Raw genomic sequence first — 20,415 nt, forward strand, 5'->3', positions numbered from 1 at the left:
ATACGAGTGCGTCAATTTTTTGGTTACTGTTGTACGGTGCACATACAGTCTTCAAAGAAAGTGGACACTGTTGTGGGAACATATGTGCACGTGTTTATCAGTAAATAGCAGTACTTAGAGTACGTTTACGTAAATTCAATACACCAGTATATGCGAATACATCAAATACCGTCGATATTTCAATTATCTGAGATTCTAGAAAATATACGCAGGAAGTAATGATGGTGTTACGTCCCAGGTAGGACGGATTATGATTTTTATGAGATAGGACGCAGTTTTGAACCTACCTGCATTCACCGGCTACGCTTCGGGAAATTGAGGATTGTTTAAATAACTTGTATTCTTATTTTCCAAAACAAACAAAATTATTGATTTATTCAAAATTAGGTGCTGAATCAGAAGTTTTAAATATGATTTGACAAATAGAGATTATGTGTAGTTAACGCATAAACTAGATAGCTTACAAATATTTCGTTCAATAATAATAATGTTAATTTACCGAGTTGTTGGGTTCGCTTCGCTAAGTGGACACCGCAAGTCCACAAGTCGCAGGTTCCGCAAATTGCAGTTGCCGCAGATCGGAAATACCGCTAATCGCGGTTGCTGCAGGTCGCAGGTCGCAGGTTGCAGGTTCCGCCAATTCCAATTATCGCACTCACTGAACTTTGTTAAAACCTTCACTAACTGTCCCAGAATCCTTTTGTGAACTTTATTGAGAAAGCACTCTATGATGATGGTTACACCTTTTGATTGATAATGAATCATCTTTGTTATGTTGGTTCCCTTTTATAGGATGGACAGTCCTTTGTTTCAATAGGATATTGATTTGATCTTTTATCTAATGCGCGTCATTCTTACCATGGGATTAGTGTGCCTTCTTGGAACTTGGTGCAACTAGACACACTTTCTGTTTATTTTTCGGGGTGACATCGATCTTTGCTGCGTCTCTCGCAGGAGGATAATCGGAATTGTTTTGTTCGCTATCTAATTTTCTAGAAATTTTAACGCCTATCCTAATCGTATTTATTTCCTTCTCCTTGCGTGACATTATTGGGTTTCAACAATAGTTCATAATAATTCTTTGTCTCAAGTTTTATTCGTTTGATTCTTAAGCGGTCGAATCACCGGACATGACACCGTCTTACTTCCTAGAATCTTAAGGCTCATCTTAATCTTATTTATTCTTCTCTCCTCGCGTGGCATAATTTTTATTTGAAGTTTTATTTGTCTTATTCATGAGCGATCGAACCACCGGACGTGACAATGGAAGAGGGAAACATGATTCAAGATAGCTTATTAATAGTTACTGCAAATACACAGCCGTAGTTTTTGCGTTTCAAGCGGCCAAGATATAGTGAAACAAAAGATTTAACAGTATTTAATTCTCCGATTCAACCATATCTAACATAATATCGGGTTGGAACGAAAGTTCGTAGCGTTTTTAAATTAAATTTTCAATTTATATGCAAAGATAAAATTAAGATATTTGTAAAATCTGAATAGTATCCTCAGGAGAATAAGAATATGTCCTCATTTCTTCAAATTTTTAAAAACTTCCCTGCTATGAAAGTATTGCATTTGTTTAAAACTATCGCAAAATAAATGGTGAAAAAACCTATTAGTAGACACTCTTATGTTTCCGCTAGAAGCTCCTAAAACTCATTCTCATCGGTTTGTTACTTTTAGTCTTATAAGTTAACAAAAAAAGGGTGACACTGTTTTTACACGTCTGTAAAATCAATAATTTTTAAGATATCGAAAAATCCTTTGAGATTCGTTCATAGGTCACTAGTGACTACAATATATTCAAATTTGAACAAAACAGTACATACTTTAAAAAGTGTCCGATTTCGCGTGGAATGACCCTTCAGAGAACATACTACATCCGTAGGATTATGTTTTTTTAGAAGTGCAATGGTGCACGTGTATTCAACAACTGCATTATTTTTTTAAATGGAAATGCATACTTTTTTTATATAGACGGATTTCTCTCGTCATTCTACGTAGAAAGTATTGAGGTACAATAGTAAAAAAATCATTAGTTATCGAGGTATTTTAAGAAAATGTCTTTTTTGAAGTAGTATAAGAGCATACGAAAGTGTAAGAAATTTTAAACCAAGCAATGTATTTCTGTGGTACTAAGTCAAAGATAAATAGAAAAAGACGAAGGTCGATTTTCGGAAGCTTAAGCAATATTTATTGAACATGTATTTCTGCACCATGTAGAGTGTCTATTGTCTAAACAAAATTGTGTTGTTACATAAAACGGAAGTCCAAGGCGAATGGAAGTTTCAATGTTCGAGAATCCTTTGTTGGTCAAAAATAGGACCGTGTAATACGTTGTTTTTCGCAGAGCATTATTGTTCTTTGTCAGGTTACGTAGAAAAATTCCATCGATCTTCGGCGGTGGTCACACGAGAAGTTTGATTCAACCGAATCGCTTGTCCCGCAGATCTTTGAAATTAGTCCTGAAAAAAATAAACGTTACAATATCCTGCAGTACAAGCCGTACCTCTCTGAAAATTGTTGCAGCGAAACTGTAGATTAGAAACACTCGAGAACTGAATCAGCGTATCGTCAATTAACTAGTTATTTTTACATTCGGAACAGAAGCAGAGTATCGAATACATAGTTTATCTACTTTATAGATCTTAAGGATCGTATCACTATTGGCTGTGCAAAGTTCGAGAAGAATCTCGCTGTTGATTCGTGCCAGTGATCGATTGTCCAATAGATAAGTTAATGTACAATGCGTTAAATTGGATCACGCGTGTTCACGCCTAAAAGTAAGCGATTTATACCTCGATAAAAAATGTTTAATAAATGTTTGATAAAGTCCGACAGTTATCTCTGTCTTGTCAATATTTAGAAAGTAACGTACTTGCGACAGAAACAGACACCATTCTCGCAGCGACCGCCAGCTTTGCCCATGCTGAGACAATTGACAGCGCAAGCACTGGCGATTCCTTTGATCGAGAGAAGATCGCAGGTCACTCTTCTTTGCCTAACGACACGCTCTTCCGCAACTTCGGCGAGTTCGAGAGGTTCGTATTCTTCGTCTGGAATTTATTGAACGTTAAATGCGGACAGTGTTGACCGAACATTATTCAGAATAATGAATAAAATATTAACGAATAAATCCAATTATTTTTTTTTAAATTACGTTTATTTAGAGTCGCATCAACACTTAAGCGATCGTAAGGTACTTTAAGAAATTATGTTAAATTAACGTATAAAATGAAATAGACAAATTTGTATTACCGACGGGGATGGCGACGACAGCGGCTGCAGCCACAAACAGAAAAGCGGCAAGGATGTAGAATTTCGCCATTTTAGTTATCGATTAGATTTCCGTTCTACTCTGAAGAGAAGCTGGATGACCGATGATGGATGTAAAACCTGCATCGCTTTATATACTATAATATTCTTCCACAGATGTAACGCGCGGGTAAATCCCGCGACAAATATGTGCGCAATTGTTATGAAAGGAAAAGTAAACAATTAAATGCTGTTGGCACATGCGGTAAATCGTCCCCTATGGCGACAGACACAGATAACGGTGAACGTAGAAATTCCCCGTTCTTCCCCGTTACATTTGTCTCAGGTTTTCCTGTCCTTTGTGCAGTTTCTTCAAACCATCGTTGTCTGTGTACAATAGCCATGTTCTCGAAACCAGGTACTTACATATGTACACTAGTGCTCGTGTATGCCATCTTTAATATTGTTCTTCGAAGTGGCTGAACAGATCTGGTGGAAAATGAAATAGTATAATGGTTGGGCAGTAATCTGCACCTTCGGGTATTATAATTTCCGTAAGCAAGTTGAAAAACTGATTTACTTGCCAACACATTTTTACTGTTAGTGCATAAGAACAGAGTTGTGCAGAATTACAATTGAATTACTCCAGGAATCATAACTACATCGTAATTAAATCATATCATAATCTATAATCCAGATATTCATTCAATTAAATTGCAATGTAATTCGTAATTGCAATTGGAGTACAATTATAAAATACTTTGCAATTAAACTACGTCAATTACGAATTACGATGTAATTAAATTAAAATTAAAAATTAAAGAATAATAAAGTAATACGTAATAAGAGGTTGAAAAATCCATGTGAAGCTTTCAAACAGATAGAATTTATTATTTATATAATATCTGAACAGAAATAACTTCTGCGTTACAAATTTTTTAAATTTCAAACATAAATATAAAAAGCAGAAAAAGGAAACATGTCTCTACTTTACTTAGGTTACGATATATTATATTAATCATTTAAGCGCGTTCGGCGTGTATACACGTCAATCCGAAACTCTATTGCGGTGCGGTTAACGTTAATCAATCGTTAATTTCTTATCGAATAAAAATGTAATTCTTTCTCATTTAGCTTTACAAGGGTTTTGGCTTTTATAATAGCCGCGTTTGGCCTGCGTTCGACGTGTATATTCGTCATTGCTTGATTTTAATTCCGCGCAGTGAGGGATTTTTGAAATTAAATTCCACGCTTAACTGGTTAAAGGAAAAAATAACGACAATCATCTAATAAGATTCATTAAACAAACATATGTAAGTAAAATTAAATATATTATGTAACGCGACGAGGAACAATAAAGCGTCAAGACCCATCGACACCCCCCCCCCCCCCCCCACCGATATAACAGAAGAATTGCGCCGAGGCAGCGTGGCCGGCGCACAGTGGGCAATTTGGACGAAATCGGATTCAAAATCAAAGAACTTTCGATAGAAATGAGGTAGAGCGATGAAACTTTTTTTAAATTAAAGCTGAAACTTTGTAGAATATGGGAAAAATAGGGAGATTATGGTACGAACGTTTTTTAACCTTGAGAAAATTCGTTAAACTTGCACAATTTTAAGAAAATTATGGTTTTTCCAATACCACGCGCAGAAAAAATTTTTTTTTAACATGCTATACATCATTTCCCATAGATTTTTTCACGCTGATTTCAAATCTGGTTTCAAAATTTGTCTACGACCTCAGGATTTTGCAAAAAATAGATTTTTGTGACAAAAACTAATGAAGTCATTTTTTCGTTGAAATGATTGGGTGGTAATAATCTCTCTATTTTTCCCATATTTTACAAAGGTTCAGCTTTCATTTAAAAAAAATTTCATCGCTCTACCTCATTCCTATCGAAAGTTCTTTGATTTTGAATCCGATTTCGTCCAAATTGCCCACTGTGCGGCGGCTCAGGGGGAACCGCGGGGTCTGGAACCTTCTAGATCCCTAGTAACGCGTTATTGATAAAGTTAGCAACGAGTCCGTATAAATACCGTTAGATTACCGCGGAGCGAGCACTTTTGATGCACCTGTGGGAGAGGACGAGGTAAGACCACAACCGCCCACAGGATGGGAGAGTACGAAGCAATGCTATCGGACGCCCAGCAGCCTAGGAGAGGACAGGGGTTGCTCTTGGACGCCTCTCTGGATACATGGGAGAAGATGGCCATGAATGAAGGCCGGCCGCCCGCCGAAAGGAAAGAACAGGGTAGCTTCCTGGCCACCTGAGAGTAGGGACGCCTGGTTCCTTTGTACGTTTCGGAGAGGACGGCCATGAAGGCCGGCCGCCGATCGGACATGAGAAAACCGGCGAAACCCGCGTCATCGTCGTATCCCCAGAGGGAGAGTACGGTTGAAATAAACCGGACGCGCCCGATGGTGGTATCGCGTATTATTTATCTGTTCGTAAAATATTCGTTGTTAACTTTCTCTCTCTCTCTCTCTCTCTCTCTCTCTCTCTCTCTCTCTCTCTCTCTCTTTTGAAAGAATCTATTTTGTATAACAAAACCTATCTCCCATCATTTGTAATAACATTTTGGAAAATATATCCTGTGTCCCCAGAGATTCTCCGATTCCTTATTATTCCGCAAGCATCCACCGCAATCCTTACGTTACAAATTGGGTATGAATTATGTAATTCAGTTTACGACGTAGTTGAATTACTATATAATTGAAAAACAATGTAATTCAATTGTGGAATTGAATTACAACGTAACTGAATTAGCACAAATCTGCATACGAATAAGTACCTTCGTTACTGCTCTCATTCCCCGAGATTATTATCAAAGAAACTTTCATAGGTTTGAATCTATGCTTTAATTTTCAAGTTGCAAAATTACAAAACTGTTTTTATTATCACAACTATAGAAAGGGAACTTTTTTAATCCAAATTTTTCCGCTAACTTTTATCTAAACTTCAGCAGGAAACGAGAAAAAATATTTGAATTAAATGATATTGTAACATTTAATTCATAGTTAGCACGCTGCATATAATGTAGAATATTTATAGCAACATTTTCTAAAAAAAAAAAACACGATAAAAGAGTAACCTTTGATACTTGTAAAAATATCGAGATAGCCGTATCAGCAACATGTAATCCACAAAACAAATTTTGCGCAAACTTACGCAGTTCACAGAACAGGAAATTCCGTATATTCGTATAATATAATATCTGAGTTGTATACTTATACTCAAAGAAAATGCAAAAAACTAGAAATCGATTTTTTTAAAAATAAAAGCCAGAAAGGTGTATCATTATTTATCCTTCAGTGTATTATTTGAAACTCCATTTGAGGTTTAAAATCTTTTCAATTAAGTAGAGTGTATCCACGATTATACAAATCTCTGATGTTCGAAGTCTCTAGTATCTATCTATTTCGTTCAGGTAATCGAGATTCTACTGTAGGGGAGACCGATGCTGGTTGCAGAGGTCATCTTCAAGATCTTGTGTTTTCACGCTCCATATAATTACAGTAGAGTAAATGTTAGAGCAATATTTTAAAGTTTATTTATTGGACAATGGATTTCAACCGTACTTTTTTTTGAAACATAAATAACCCTGCCCAACACCAAAATTGTTTTGCAATACCTGTTGGGTGATTCTTATACACTTTGTCATTCTAAAACCAAATCCGAAAGCAGAATTGCTCTATCACGCAACGTTTTCGAAAAACACTGGTTTTTGTAAAAATACATGATTTTGATAAAAAATGACGTGTTACGCAAAAACTAAACACGCGAGAAAGTTCAAGTTCGAGTCAAGAGATAGAGGGGATTCTCCTCTACATATCCATGTAGCCAATTATATTTTTATGTACTTCCTAATAGTTGTAAATGTTTGTTAAAGTTTGAAAATGTGCCGACGCGGGTACTTTGTACGCTCTATTTTTATATTTATGTGAAAAATCCTTTATCTAGCAGGAATTTATTATACAGGAATGCATTCTACAGACCTTTCTGGTAAAGAAACCATTCACGAAGAGTATTTGCTTCCCTTAATATACGAGAAGGTTCAGAAAATATTCATGGACAGTTTGTGCGCGACGCGTTCGCGCCAGACGGCCATTGCAGCCTTTTCTCGACTCGCCAGGGCCGTCGCTATGCGTAGTCGACGTTGGTACCACTCACGTATGTCTCTGCAGAGAGGAATGAGAGTGCTCACGCCCGGGTTTTCGGCGTTCCCGATATAGTGCTGACATTTGCTCAGCCTTAGCATGGCACAGAACCGGGCCGTCTTTGCTGGAACAGGACCGAGCAGCCTTTTAGCATAAAACCGAACGCACATTATTTTTTTAACCAGGATTAGAACGTACAGCTTAATTGTTTTATATGAAATATGTAACTAACATGTAAATCTTGTGTACAAAATCTCTGACTAATATAAATTAAGTATAATATTAATTGTAATGATACATATTTTATTTTTTTTCAATTTTGTAGTTGCAAACTCTAGTTGTAAAAAATGGAAAACCCGGAAAATTCGAGCAAATACAGATTTCATATCGAAGTTTAAAAGCGACCATCCTGAATATTAATTTAATAACGAGCTATTGTCATCAACACTGTCTTAAATTTTTTCATATATTTAGCTACTGTTATTATTAATTAAAAAAACTTTTTTTTCATGAATAAATATTCATCCACCTCAGCACCATAAGATGACTTTACTAGATGACTTTAAAAACATATTAGAACTATTTTTAAATAATTTTACTCGGAAACATTCTAGTTTACTCTTTATTAAACCGTTCTACTAACTTTTTATGGGCTGCATTGCAGCTCTGTTTACCGCTCTTTTACAACTCAATACCATAGTACCATCCATATTTAAAGGAGAACAATTTTTTGCGACGATCATTGAAAATACAAAAGTGTATCCACATTTCAGTCCTTTACCTGTGTTCTGTGTCGCATCTGAAGTTTTATGGTACGCTAACAATCGCTATTGAGTCGCAAGTCAGACCGTACAAGCGAATGCATCCACAACTTCCAGAGACCTGCCTTCAAAACTAATTAAAGGAAGGCTAAACATGCAGTGTGCACTAAACTCAAAAGAAGCGGATTCCAGTCGCTTGTGTCATAAACCGCATTCGGTACTTCATCGAAAGGGTGATCTTACATATTTCTGTAACAGTTCCAAGTGCACGTTTATTAAAGAACAAAGACTTTAGACTAGATTAGGTCCATAAGCTGACAATACGTATTTGTTAATTCTTATTATGGACGAACTTAAAGATAATATGTACAGTAGATAGTTATAAATAGTAATAAAAATAGTGATAACAATAATATCATGTTAATAATAGTAGGAATGTAATGGTTAATATCTTATACCTAAAATTTTTTTGGCAATGATATTGCATGTTGAATATTGCTTCTTCAGGTACTGTTGTGAGATTCGTTTGAATGATGTAAATGTTTTTTTGAATCATGTTTCCAGACGTAGCCGCTTCGGTGGCGGATTTTGGAACTAATTTCCTTATCCCTCTTGTGTGTAAGACAAAGACAGAGACAGTGTGCGACAAGGACAGTAGATGTCTCGTTCGTGCCACCTCTTTTTTGCGGCTCTTCGAATCTCCTGATAAGTATTAGGCGCGCGTACTTAGCAAGGAGGTATCCGAAAGGACATACTTATGCAATTCACCGAGAGAGAGAAGACAAAGAACTCCTCGATACTCCGTGTACTCCTAAGATTATTGACCAATAACTCGTTTACCATTAATATTTCATAAATATTAGCAATTGTGAATTTAAAATGAATCTTCTTCAGCTATTTGCACCAATCGTTTTCGATTGGATTTTGTAATAGCTATTGACAATTATTCTGACCCTTGCTTTAGAATAATCTCAAAAAGTTTGGCAAGTCCCTCTTCAAAGTTCTATTTTTATTTACATTGCTGGATGCACAGACGTAAGTCTATAGGTATACTTGATTTTTCCTATGGGTGTTGAAGTCTGTGCCTCAGTACCAAAGTCTGTGACTTACCTATGCAGTTAGTATCGTTTCTTTGCTTGTTAAACCGAGTAAAAGTTAATATATTACAAAAATAGTTTGTTTTTCAAATCTTAAGCGTTGCTATAGCATATATTTAATAGTAATATATAAATGTACACTTGCATTACGTGTCTTAATATATATACAATCTCTTAAAATAAATTTGAATATGGACGTATCGAATTTCTTCAAGCTCGTTCCTCGAGGTCTGTAACGGGTACAGTTTCTTCTCCTAAATGATTCCTGTACAATAGGGAAAGGAAAATAAGAATCTAATTTAATATTTTGATAACAACAAGCTTCGATTGCTCAGCGGGGATACTCATCTCTGCAAAGATTCTCTAGCGGTCCACGCTGGGTAAATCGATTCTCTTTCTCTTCCCTGTGGTCTTGGCGGTGATGCGATCTTTCGAAGCGAGAGAAGGTAATGTGCAGCCTTTGGACTCCGCGACGAGCAATCCTTTTTGTTGCAATCTCTTGATATAGGTTGTGTTAGGCGCAACGGAGACGGATCCGAAGTAACAGACCTCCTTTGGCCGAGTGATAGGCACCGGGGATGGTCTCTGCGATTCCTCTGGCTCCGTAGATTCTTGTTCTGTTTTCTCACTGGTTGCTCCGTCCTTCAGGGAGGTGAAATGCCATCTGAAAACGACCGACACGGCGTTAAAATCGGCGAACGAATCGGCTGGAAAACAAAGCAGAAACTCGACTCGACTAGACTGCTGGAAAAATACCTGCCGGTGCTTTGACGACAAACTCTGATCGGGGACTCGGCCGAGACTAGACTGAGCTTTCTCTCTTCGGTCCTTTTGGCCATAAGAGGGTTCGCCGCGTTTTCCTTGGCCACGCAAGTTTGCAGCTCGACGAGGAACTTTTGCGAGAAGCCGTTTTGCTGGAACAACGGGTGCTGCAGCAAGGTCGGACACTGGGGCCGGAGATCGGGATCCATATACAGGCATTGAGACAGAAAATCCACCGCCACGTCCTCCCAAGTTGGGAACAATCTACGTATCGCCAAGGATCCAGATAGAGGAGGTCCCATAAGCTCGTCTGCGCTCGTGTGTCGCAACGTCCTGCCGGGAGCGGCGCGACCCAACAACGCCAAATGCTTTCTGCATAATCCTCCTGTGCAAACACGGTTTAGAATCAGATAACGATTATTGTTGTTTCAATCTGGTACGTTCCGTCGAGCGTGGGAACAAAGAAAGACGCAATATTATCGCTCGCGGTGCTCCTTTCCTGCATAATTGATCGCGCGGTTAGCGATCAATGTTCCTCGCGACTGGCCATTGTTGCGCATCGAACGTTCTGAAATTGCGTACCGCGAGAACGCTTTGTACGGGGCTAGAAAAATCGATCGAAGAAGCAGCGAGTCGCGGCGGATGCTCGCGTACCGAGGACGTTGGTGATACGATAGAGCTGATCGACGTCACTGTCGCCCGGGAACAGAGGATTTCCGGTGACCATCTCCGCGTACATGCAGCCTGTTGCCCAGACGTCCACCGCTTTTCCGTATCGTGGCTCGCCCAGCAGAAGTTCCGGCGACCGGTACCATCTGGTCGCCACGTAGTCCGTGCAAGACTCGTTCGGTCCGTTGACGAGACGCGCGAACCCAAAATCGCACAACTTGATCACCCCGTTCGGCGAGACGAGGATGTTCTCCGGTTTGATGTCGCGGTGCATGATCTACGAGAAAACAAACAGACATTCGAAATTCAATTAAACCCACTCTCTTTGTGTCTATAGATCGGGTAGAAAGACGAAAATGATTATTCGAATCGATAATTATTCTGCCGTTGTTTCTTGCAATTATTATAGCCGTGCGTCGGTCACGCGATCCTCGACAGTTTCGGAACGTCTTCGAAAGTTGCTGTGTTGGAACTATATCGGAATCCGTTCGAGAACGGAAAGTTCGCGAACACATAGTTGGCGACCGTTTTGCGGTAATGTATCGCGGTCTCTTAACGTTTCTTTCGATCGCGAAATAATCTGCAATCGAACGGCCTTCTCCACTCACGTTGTTCGCGTGGCAGAAGTTCAAGCCTCGAAGAACTTGGTAGATGTGTCGTTTCGACATTTCCCAACCCAGTCCGCCTCCCTGACGTTCCAGCTCATCCAGAAGAGTGTGGTCCAGATACTCGAACACGAGGTAGAATCGTTTTCTCCGACGGAACACCTCGATCATGTTGACCAGATTCTCGTGGCGCAGTTTCTGCGAGAAAGTAAAGGCGTTATCGGCGACGGCTGCTCGCGGGGATCGGTGAACGCGTATTGACTACATACCGCCGACGTACCTTCAACATCCTGATCTCGCGGAATGCCATCTTCCGCACCTGCACATCCTCCTCGGTCTCCAGGAATCTCTTGATAGCCACCAACTGGCCGGTCTCCCGATGTTTGCACTTCATCACAACTCCGTAGGTACCTTTCCCCACGACTTCCATCATCTCGTACTTGTCCATCCTCTGATCTGCTTCTGGAACTTCTTTTCTTCCTAAGAGAATCGTACTGGCTTGCAATCGGTTTGCTCGACGATCGTTGGCCTTCGGATTACTGCGTGTTTCACGGTTCCCCCTTTCGAAAAGTTCAAGCACGGTAAGACAGATTATCGAGAGGCACGATCGGGCAAGGGTTGAACAAATTGATCGCGAGGAAGCTTGTCCGCTGTTCGAGGAACACACGACGAGTGATCAAAGTTTCCTTCGAGGATCCCCTCGTCCATCGCCGCCGTCATTTCTCGCGACCGAATCCCGAGACACGAGTCCGAAGTTGTATCGAGGATCGCCGAAGCTTTCGAAAGATTTTCGCGAACGAATCCGAGACCAGGTAAAGAGGAACGCGAAGCGTTGCGACCACGTTCGAGCTAGAACTGTTCCTTGCGAGCCTGCGAGCGACGAGTAGGCCCGCAGACTGCGATAGCAGTCGTCGTCGTCGTCGTAGTCGATTATCGATCAACCGGTAATTACTACTAGGATCCCTGCTGGTCGGCCACGCACGACTCGACGGAAGGCTGGATATTAAAAGAGGGTCGCAGGGGTGAGGTTGATCGGGTTCGAGGGTGACACGAGAAGTCACGACCTACCACTACAACCGACTTTGAATTTCTGTCGAGGTTCTCGTTTCTAAACTAAAGAGGCAGCCACGGAGAGCAGAGTCTCGCCTCGAGAATCCGTAGATCGGCGAGCTTCTGAACGTCCAAGGGAATTCGGATCGCGACGGCAGCACGCATCACGGCCTGGTTCGGTTCCTTTCGAAAGGTGAGAGGGAACGAAATTACCGTGGCTGAACTTTGCGTGCCGAACTTCTCTCGCAGAGGCGAAAGGTCGCTGCGCGCGGTCAAACTGCCGTCGAATGCCAGAAACTTTTCGAAGGTCTTCCGGCTCGAACGTCGAGCGAGGCTGGTCGCGATGCCGATGCCGAGGATCGCTTAAATGCCGGCCTTGTTCTCCGTCCACGAGGTGCAGCCAACCTACGCTTATTCCGACCGTTCGGAACCCGTGCGTTCGTACGATAATTCTCACTCGAATGGACGACGATTTATCGAGCAGCGAACAAACTCAGGGTACGACGGAATGTTCTCTTACGTCGAATTTATAATGACGGTGATCCGAAAACGTTTCGCAGACTTTTCGACCGAAGGGATTTACGATCCGAGACCGCGTTGAAGTCATCGCTCTTACGTTAACGGATCGATTCGTCGAACGCCCGGCGAATATCGCGTCCAATCGATATCGCGGTGTTATTTATAGAAAGGGTTCGCTGACATTTTATAAAATCGTGCGACGCGACGGTCTGATCCGGTCCGAGAGAAATACCGTTTGCGTCGTTCGGTTTCCTTTCCACGAGACGACGAAGACTAATTTCGCGGCCGATCTACGGTAGAGGTGTATAAGTAAACGAACGACACGCGAGTTGACGAGCAGAAAAATTGTAGGAGACTCGTAGATTAGGAAAGCTCTCGAGGTTGATCCGCGGCAGCGGGCAGGCTGCTGGGTGAGCAGGCTGTTGCCGTTCCGTGGACAGCAAGCACTGAAATAGCCGCACCACATGGCGGGGGTCTTTAACGCTGCCTAAGATTCGTCTGTATGCGTTTTTACGTATCCCCGCGCCGCGCCGGGCCGGGTCGGGCCGGGCCAAGCCGAACCGACACTGTGCAGGTTCAGATCCAAGTCAGTCCCTCCGAGGGAACGCGTCCGTCGTAATCCGGGAAACGCGTTCGTCTCTCGAGAGTCACGGTCCATCGCGTCCTTCCGATGAGTTTTGTTAGCGGTTTGTGATCGAACGTTCGTCAGGAAGACTACTGGAAAACGTCGCGACGATCGTCTCGAGCGTTCGACGTCGAAACGAATGCGCACCGACTCGTATCCCGACGCTCGTGTGCGTGAGACCGTACAAAACCGCTCGTGCTGCGTGCGATCCCAGCGCGAGAAGTCAGAGCCGGACAGGAATTATTCTTCCCGCGAAGTTGCCAGATCCGTTCGGGACGAACGAGCACGCTTCGTCATCGACGAGGAATGGTGTCTTCTCGCCGAGGACCGGCCGCGACGCAGTAGTCGTCTACATCTCGAGAATGATGCGGTAAAAGCGAAACGATCTCCGACTCGACCTCGAGGAACGAATAGTTCGAGGTACGCGTATCGCGTTCGAGGAACCGATGCGCCCCTGAGCGATCGTTGGCGTCGAAGATGCGCGGATCTTTCACCGGGAGAACCTCGAAAGGGATGCGTCGACGTTGCGATCGATGAGACTGATCGAGAGCAGTCGAAAATTCGATGATAGCCCGCGAAACTAAAGGTATGGCAGCTTGTCATCCGAGACCAGCGGTTCAACACCTGCGGCTGCAGGAGCCGTCTCAGATCGGCCTCGGACCAATCAACGGCATCAACGGCATCGGCAGCCAAGGCCAGAAGTCGCTTCAGCAACCGCATTACTCGCCTCATCTGCTCAACTGGGTGTACTTAGCGATCGCCGATCAGAATCGCGCTCAGCCACCGGATCAGGTACATCGGTCGATCTCCAGCCGTCCGAGACCCTGTTTTTCGGTACTCCGGTGTGCTCGTAAATAGAGAACAAGAGAATAGATGATGTCGGCGTTGATTCTGTGACGCCAGCGAATAACCAGATACCATCGGTTGTGTCTTCAGAGCAAGCTCCTGCCGACGATCTGGAGCGGCTTCCCGACGACGGCGTCGCAGCCCTATCTGCATCGACCCCGGGGAGCGGGAGCAGGGCCAGGGGCAGGGGCCGGGCTGAGCCCTTCCGGCGCTCTAGGAGGCAACCTGGCGGACAGCATCGGTGACCTCGCGGATCACTTCACGGAGCTGGGCCTGCTCGATCGTAAATCGACCAAACGACCGCCGCCAAGCTACTTGTGCCACTTGTGCTTCAAAAAGGGCCACTACATCAAAGACTGTCCTCAGGTGTCTCTATACCTCCGCAAAAGAGACAGTATTCCTGTCTCAAACGACCCGCGTCGGTCGATGCAACGCCGCGATAGATACGGTGCCCAATTGAACGCTAATTGAGACAACAAACAGTATCTCTCTGGCGAGCATGACGTCATACGGTAGTCATCGGCCGACACGGTCGATGAGTTTGGCCCCATTAACGCCGCGTGCACGCGCTTCGCTTTTCAGAAACCGGAGATACTCCGTGGAATAGTCGCGTAGAGTATAGAGGACAGAGCATCTGTGCGCGCAACGCTGCTTAGACCATATAAACCTATAGACACGGCACAAATCATTTTCCTTGAAGGAATGATAACTGAATTTGTGACGTCACAGCTTCCAAAAATGTGTAAATGAGCCAATGCTTGGCTTATGGATGGGGGCAGGGGGGATCAGCGGGCGCGCAGAGTACACGGAAAGAATGAAAAGGATAATTTCAAAGAATTTTGCAATTTATCATGAAATAATCAATACATAAAGTATATCTAAGATACAAACTGTTTATTCTTTATGTGTTATGAAGTTTTACAATGAAGTATGAAGTAATAATTGTATTATGTATTAACTATTTTAGGAATCGATATTTGATTCTGAAGATTAACAACTTTCGTATATTATACAGATTACAGAATGTTTTTTACATATAAATCGATCATATTTACAACATTTTAAGGTAGTACTGCTATTTTTACATAATTTACGTCTGCCTCGCTTGTGATTAGTTATTATTGTATGTCATATTATATGTCATAAATTCAGAGATCTTTGCTTCACTGGATTCTCGGCTTTCCTATACACATACTATACCTATGCTGGGTCTATAAGTATATTGGTCTAAGTTATATACTTGTAGACCCGGCATAGGTATAGTGTGTGTATAGGAAAGCAGAAAATCCAGTGATGCAAAGATCTCTGAATTTGTGACGTCGCGAGATAATTCCTAAGCTAATTTCAAAATGGCTGATACGGCAGATCGACGCCGCTTTTGCGCCGCCACGCCATTACACATTCTCGATCACGAGAAATAGAAACTAAATTGAATGTTATTTCTTCTCTTAATAATTTTAATAGAGAAGAAATCATATATTGATCTTCAATTTTAAAAATTTTTTAATAATTTTGAATTTCATCTACTCAATTTTGCTATAACTGCATAAAGATCCGCAGCCTAATAATAATAATAAATAATAATAAATAACTAATCACAAGCGAGGTAGATGTAAATTTTGAAAAAATAGCAGTCCTATCTTAAAATGTTCTAAATATGATCGATTTATATGTAAAAAACATTCTGTAACCTGCATAATATGCAAAAGTTGTTAATCTTCTGAATCAAATATCATAAAAACATATATAATAACCATTTGTATCTTAAATATACTTAATATTGTTTCATGATAAATTGCAAAATTCTTTCAAATTATCCTGTTCATTCTTTCCGTGTACTCTGTGCGCCCGCTGACACCCCTCCCCTACACCCAAAAGCCAAACGTTGGCACTCTCCTTATGGTCGGTGGGTAAATGAGCGTAGCTTATACATACATCTTTCGCAGCTGTGACGTCACAAATTCAGTTATCTTTTCTTCAAGGAAAAATTATCTGTGCCGTGTTTATAGGTTTACAGTCACTCCCACTAATATTTGGACGCTTTTAAAATTCGTATAACATTGTTAATATTGGACCATACAACTTCGATGTTCTTAAGAAGTTAGCACAATTGGTTTGCTACATAAAGTGAAAAAAATTTACAAAAATATTGCAATTGGTCGAAACTGCAGAGAAAATACTAAAAGTTGTATTTTGCAACTTTTTTATATGGACTTACATTGAAAATTTCGAAAGTACGATCTGTAGATCTGTATGAATTATATATATTCTAAGAATTTCATCAAAATCGGTCAACGTTGTAATGAGCTACAGATGTTTCAAAATCATCACATAAGGACGAAATTTCTTGAAAAGGCCAAAATTCTGCGACTTTCACCCCTAAGTTATCATCGTTAAACTAACGTAGCTCATTGCAACGTTGACCGATTTAGATGAAATATTCAGAATATGTATAATTGATACAGATGTACAAAACGTACTTTTTAAATTTTTAATATAAGCCCGCATAAAAAGGTTGCAAAATACAACTTTTAGTACTTTCTCTGCAACTTCGACCAATTGCAATTTTAATCAAACATTTTTTTCACGTTATGTGGCGAACCAATTGTTCTAACTTCTCAAAAAAATTTCAAATAGTATTGTCCAATATTGACAAAGTTATGCCGAATATTAGTGGGAGTCACTGTATATGGTCTAAGGCAGGGCTGGTGGCTCGTCAGCCACTTGTGACCCTTTCCTCTACCTTCCTCTTTGGACAAGAAACCACCACTGCGTACGTCTTTCTATAAACTAGGCAGTCACAGGGGAAAAGAGAGTCGTATCTATATCTCATTCTGCCACGATCCATTTCACTCACGTTCCTCTCTCCGCGATGGACGTTGGTGGAGGGGATTGGACGCAACGAAGAAAGCGAACGAAACAAAACGCGGCAGAATGAGACAACAAGATTTCTCGGCATTTGTTTATAATTTTGTTTCCCATCGATTTTGCCAATGGAGTGGGTATTGACGTATGGTGGGAGCGTCGTGTGGACCATGGAGGAAAAGAAGTTACGGCCCGCTACACACATCCGTTGTTTTAACGCGCGGCGACCGTGCGACAGAATAACGGACGTGTACATCGACTGACATGCGACAATGTAATGACCATCGCATATACGATTGCGGCGACCGTGCGTTCCTTTGAGGAACGGGGTACGGTTCGAACAAATGTGCAGCGTCTAATTGAATCCATAGTACTTCAAACCGCAGTTCCGGTACCGCACGATCGCCGCACGTTAAAACAACGGATGTGTGTAGCGGGCCTACAGCAGCCCTGGTCTGAGGTATTCCATATATGGACTTGGGCGCAACGAGCCAACGGCGCGAGGCTCCCTTCGCAATGAATTTAGAACACCATGAATTTAGCGGCCAGGCACCCGCGAAGGGATCTATCTCTGTTTATAGTTCCGGCAAGTACGCTAGCTCGTTGCTACGCAGCTGCCTTCCTTCTACATACAGGTTAGCTCAGTCGGAGATTCAAGAATAAAGGTTCATTTGTATTATACTATCGAGAAGAGCCGAGAAACAAACGCGTATCGACACGCGTCGTTTCATCGTTGTTTTCAATTGCAAATCCATCGTTTGTTCAATTGGAAAGCGAAGATGAAAAAAGGTGCAAAGAAAGTCAAAGTGAGTGGACGCAAGGAGAGAGACCGCCTCCAGCCAGCTCGTTTGATGCGACGGCTCTTCGATAGAACGAACGAACTTCGACTCTGTTGTTGACTCTGTTGAATCCGGCAATTTTTTCTCCGGTTTTCGTAGATTCGCGATAAAGTGGAGTGACTACATTACCGTCAAAAAATGGTTTTACGTGCCTCAAGTTTTCGTACTTATATAAGAATATTTTGTCGCTGGTAAAGGGCTCATTCGAAAGAGGAAGGTTCAATCTAGTGCGCGCTGGTCAGGAGCTGCCGAGATTATGCAGACATTTGGTAATATAAGCGTTAGAAGTAGGCCAAAAATTGACGATGTACATGCCGTGGAATCCAAGCATTTTTATGCCATTGGATGAGTTTTCAGGATGAAATCGGGAGCAGCGCGCACTAGAAAATATCTCCAGCCACAAATTGAGTTATATTTTGTCTTGATTCTCTGCGAAATAAAGCCAAAAACTTGAAGCACGTTTCTGGCGTCAGAATTCATAATATCGATAATACAGAGCAAAAAATGTGACAAGTTTAGTCACAGACTTAAAGACCCGTCGGATCAAGACCAAGACGAATCTTAAGTCTGTGTCTGAAGGCTGTGAATGAAAATTATTAATTAAAAAGTCACGTGACTATCCCGGGCCCTTAAAAGAGCTGTAACAGTCCTCGCGGGCTCGGTAGTAAATACGTAAGTAATTGAATAGGTGTGCGGTGAACCGATCACCGCAGCAGCTGTAACTCGTTAATTGTTGTTGCTCGCTCGCAGTGGCGGCAGACCGAGAGAGCACGGCGCGTTAGCCGTTCATAACGTTAACAGCAGTTATGTTGGGAAAAATTGCGCGGTTTCGCGAAACGCTCGAAGCCAGTCTCGTCGGCTCTCCGCTGTTCGAGGGTTAAAATACACCGATGAGTAACGCGTTAATTAGAACGTTCCATCGTAACGACCGTGCGTCCCGATTGCAGGCGCGGCCGAAGGGCGAGGGCCTCACGCCGTACCAAGGCAGCAAGAGATGCTTCGGCGAGTACAAGTGTCCCAAGTGCAAGCGCAAATGGATGTCGGGCAACAGCTGGGCAAATATGGGCCAAGAATGCATCAAATGCCATATAAACGTCTACCCGCACAAGCAGGTAACTGCGATTCTCCGTTCCCGTGTGGATTTCGCTTACGTAAACGCTCGCGATCGTTAGCACCTGTTGCATTCGCTCTCTTTCTGCGGATAGCGGGCGCGTTCGATAACGATCGGTGATCCGGTGGACGGATGGACCGGCGAGCGGCGTCTTGGTCGAACAAACAAAACCGCGTCGAAATATCGCGGGAACCGGCGAAAGCTAATTATAGTCGCGTAATCGTGCTCCCGTTGATCGCCCGGCGCTGCGCGCAGAATATACGCTCGAACGTTTTACGTAGGACGCGACCGGAAAACGCGTTGCCCATCGGCCGAAAGCAAACTGCTTGGGACCTTCTCCTATCCGACAAACGGTATTTTTAGTTTATGGCGCCGGGCGAATAAAACTTTCAGAATATAAATATCGTTTGGCCACGAGTCTCGCGAGTCCCCACGGAACCCGGTGTTTCGCTAACGGCTGGCAATTAGGATCGCACGTTTTCGCACGGGTTACGCAACGGGTTACGGCCTCTCAACCGACGACTGATGGTCCTCGATCGTTACAGAGACCCCTGGAGCAACCGGACGGGCTGGACGTGTCGGACCAGAGCAAGGTTCACCCGCAACACCTATGCCAGAAGTGCAAGACCCTGGGCTACTATTGCCGAAGACGCCAGTAAGCGACCGGCTGGAGGTTACCCGCCGCGATGGCGCTGCTCTGTGATAATACGAATCGACGCCCTGATATATATTTTTTTACGATACTACCGAAGGCTACCGAAGGCTACCGAGCTCTTGACGCACGCAAAGAGTCTACTGTTTACTTGTCAAACCGGGAGACCGGAATACGATGTAGTCAGGGACGCGCTAAAACAATTCCGGCTCCACCGAGGCTAATTATAGTCGCTCGGAGTTTCTCATAGCCGCGCGCGCGTGCCCACGCGTTCGCCGAGAAGTCCCACAATCTCAACCGAGGAATTCACGGACACCAGACGCGTGGAAACGATGGTCGAAAGCGTCGTCGACGAATGGCCGCGTCGGACGGGTCGGATCGATCGAAGCCCAGGCGTGCTGCGCGGAGAAACGAAAAGCGCGGCTCTCCTCTCGTTACAATTCGCCGATTGCTCGCCCATGGCGATCCGCGTGCAAATTACCTACCGGTCACGAGTCGCGAATGGTCCGTCTGCGACTCGCTTGTACAAATCCTAGAAGAATCGCGCGCGTCGACATTGTTTAAAAATAACGCGACCGCGAAATGTCAGGAAACA

The 20,415-nt window shown here is 42.8% G+C and overlaps 3 protein-coding genes across 4 annotated transcripts; 1 reads left to right on the top strand and 2 right to left on the bottom strand.

The window, feature by feature from the left end:
- Nucleotides 1-2,170: 2,170 nt before the first annotated feature.
- LOC143352322 (defensin-1-like) lies at nt 2,171-3,404 on the bottom strand. Its single transcript, XM_076784672.1, has 2 exons — nt 3,262-3,404; nt 2,171-3,059 (listed from the first exon to the last, which is right to left on the bottom strand). The coding sequence occupies exons 1-2, from the start codon at nt 3,329-3,331 to the stop codon at nt 2,866-2,868; spliced, it is 264 nt and encodes an 87-aa protein (XP_076640787.1). The 5' UTR covers nt 3,332-3,404; the 3' UTR covers nt 2,171-2,865.
- Nucleotides 3,405-9,355: 5,951 nt separating this feature from the next.
- LOC143352216 (cyclin-dependent kinase-like 4) lies at nt 9,356-12,293 on the bottom strand. Its single transcript, XM_076784548.1, has 5 exons — nt 11,594-12,293; nt 11,317-11,511; nt 10,694-10,985; nt 10,034-10,424; nt 9,356-9,941 (listed from the first exon to the last, which is right to left on the bottom strand). The coding sequence occupies exons 1-5, from the start codon at nt 11,759-11,761 to the stop codon at nt 9,641-9,643; spliced, it is 1,347 nt and encodes a 448-aa protein (XP_076640663.1). The 5' UTR covers nt 11,762-12,293; the 3' UTR covers nt 9,356-9,640.
- A 572-nt stretch (nt 12,294-12,865) lies between these two features.
- On the top strand, nt 12,866-20,007 carry LOC143352269 (zinc finger CCHC domain-containing protein 24). Of its 2 annotated transcripts, none has more exons than XM_076784598.1 (4): nt 12,866-14,299; nt 14,444-14,747; nt 19,005-19,169; nt 19,714-20,007. In XM_076784598.1, the coding sequence occupies exons 1-4, from the start codon at nt 14,072-14,074 to the stop codon at nt 19,869-19,871; spliced, it is 855 nt and encodes a 284-aa protein (XP_076640713.1). In that variant the 5' UTR covers nt 12,866-14,071; the 3' UTR covers nt 19,872-20,007. The 2 variants fall into 2 exon arrangements, with proteins under 2 accessions (XP_076640713.1, XP_076640722.1); XM_076784607.1 differs by having other exon boundaries at nt 12,954-14,299; nt 14,444-14,719; nt 19,714-19,972.
- Nucleotides 20,008-20,415: the final 408 nt, after the last annotated feature.

This window comes from Halictus rubicundus, chromosome 1 (assembly GCF_050948215.1).
Source record: "Halictus rubicundus isolate RS-2024b chromosome 1, iyHalRubi1_principal, whole genome shotgun sequence".
Classification (NCBI taxonomy): Eukaryota; Metazoa; Arthropoda; class Insecta; order Hymenoptera; family Halictidae; genus Halictus; species Halictus rubicundus.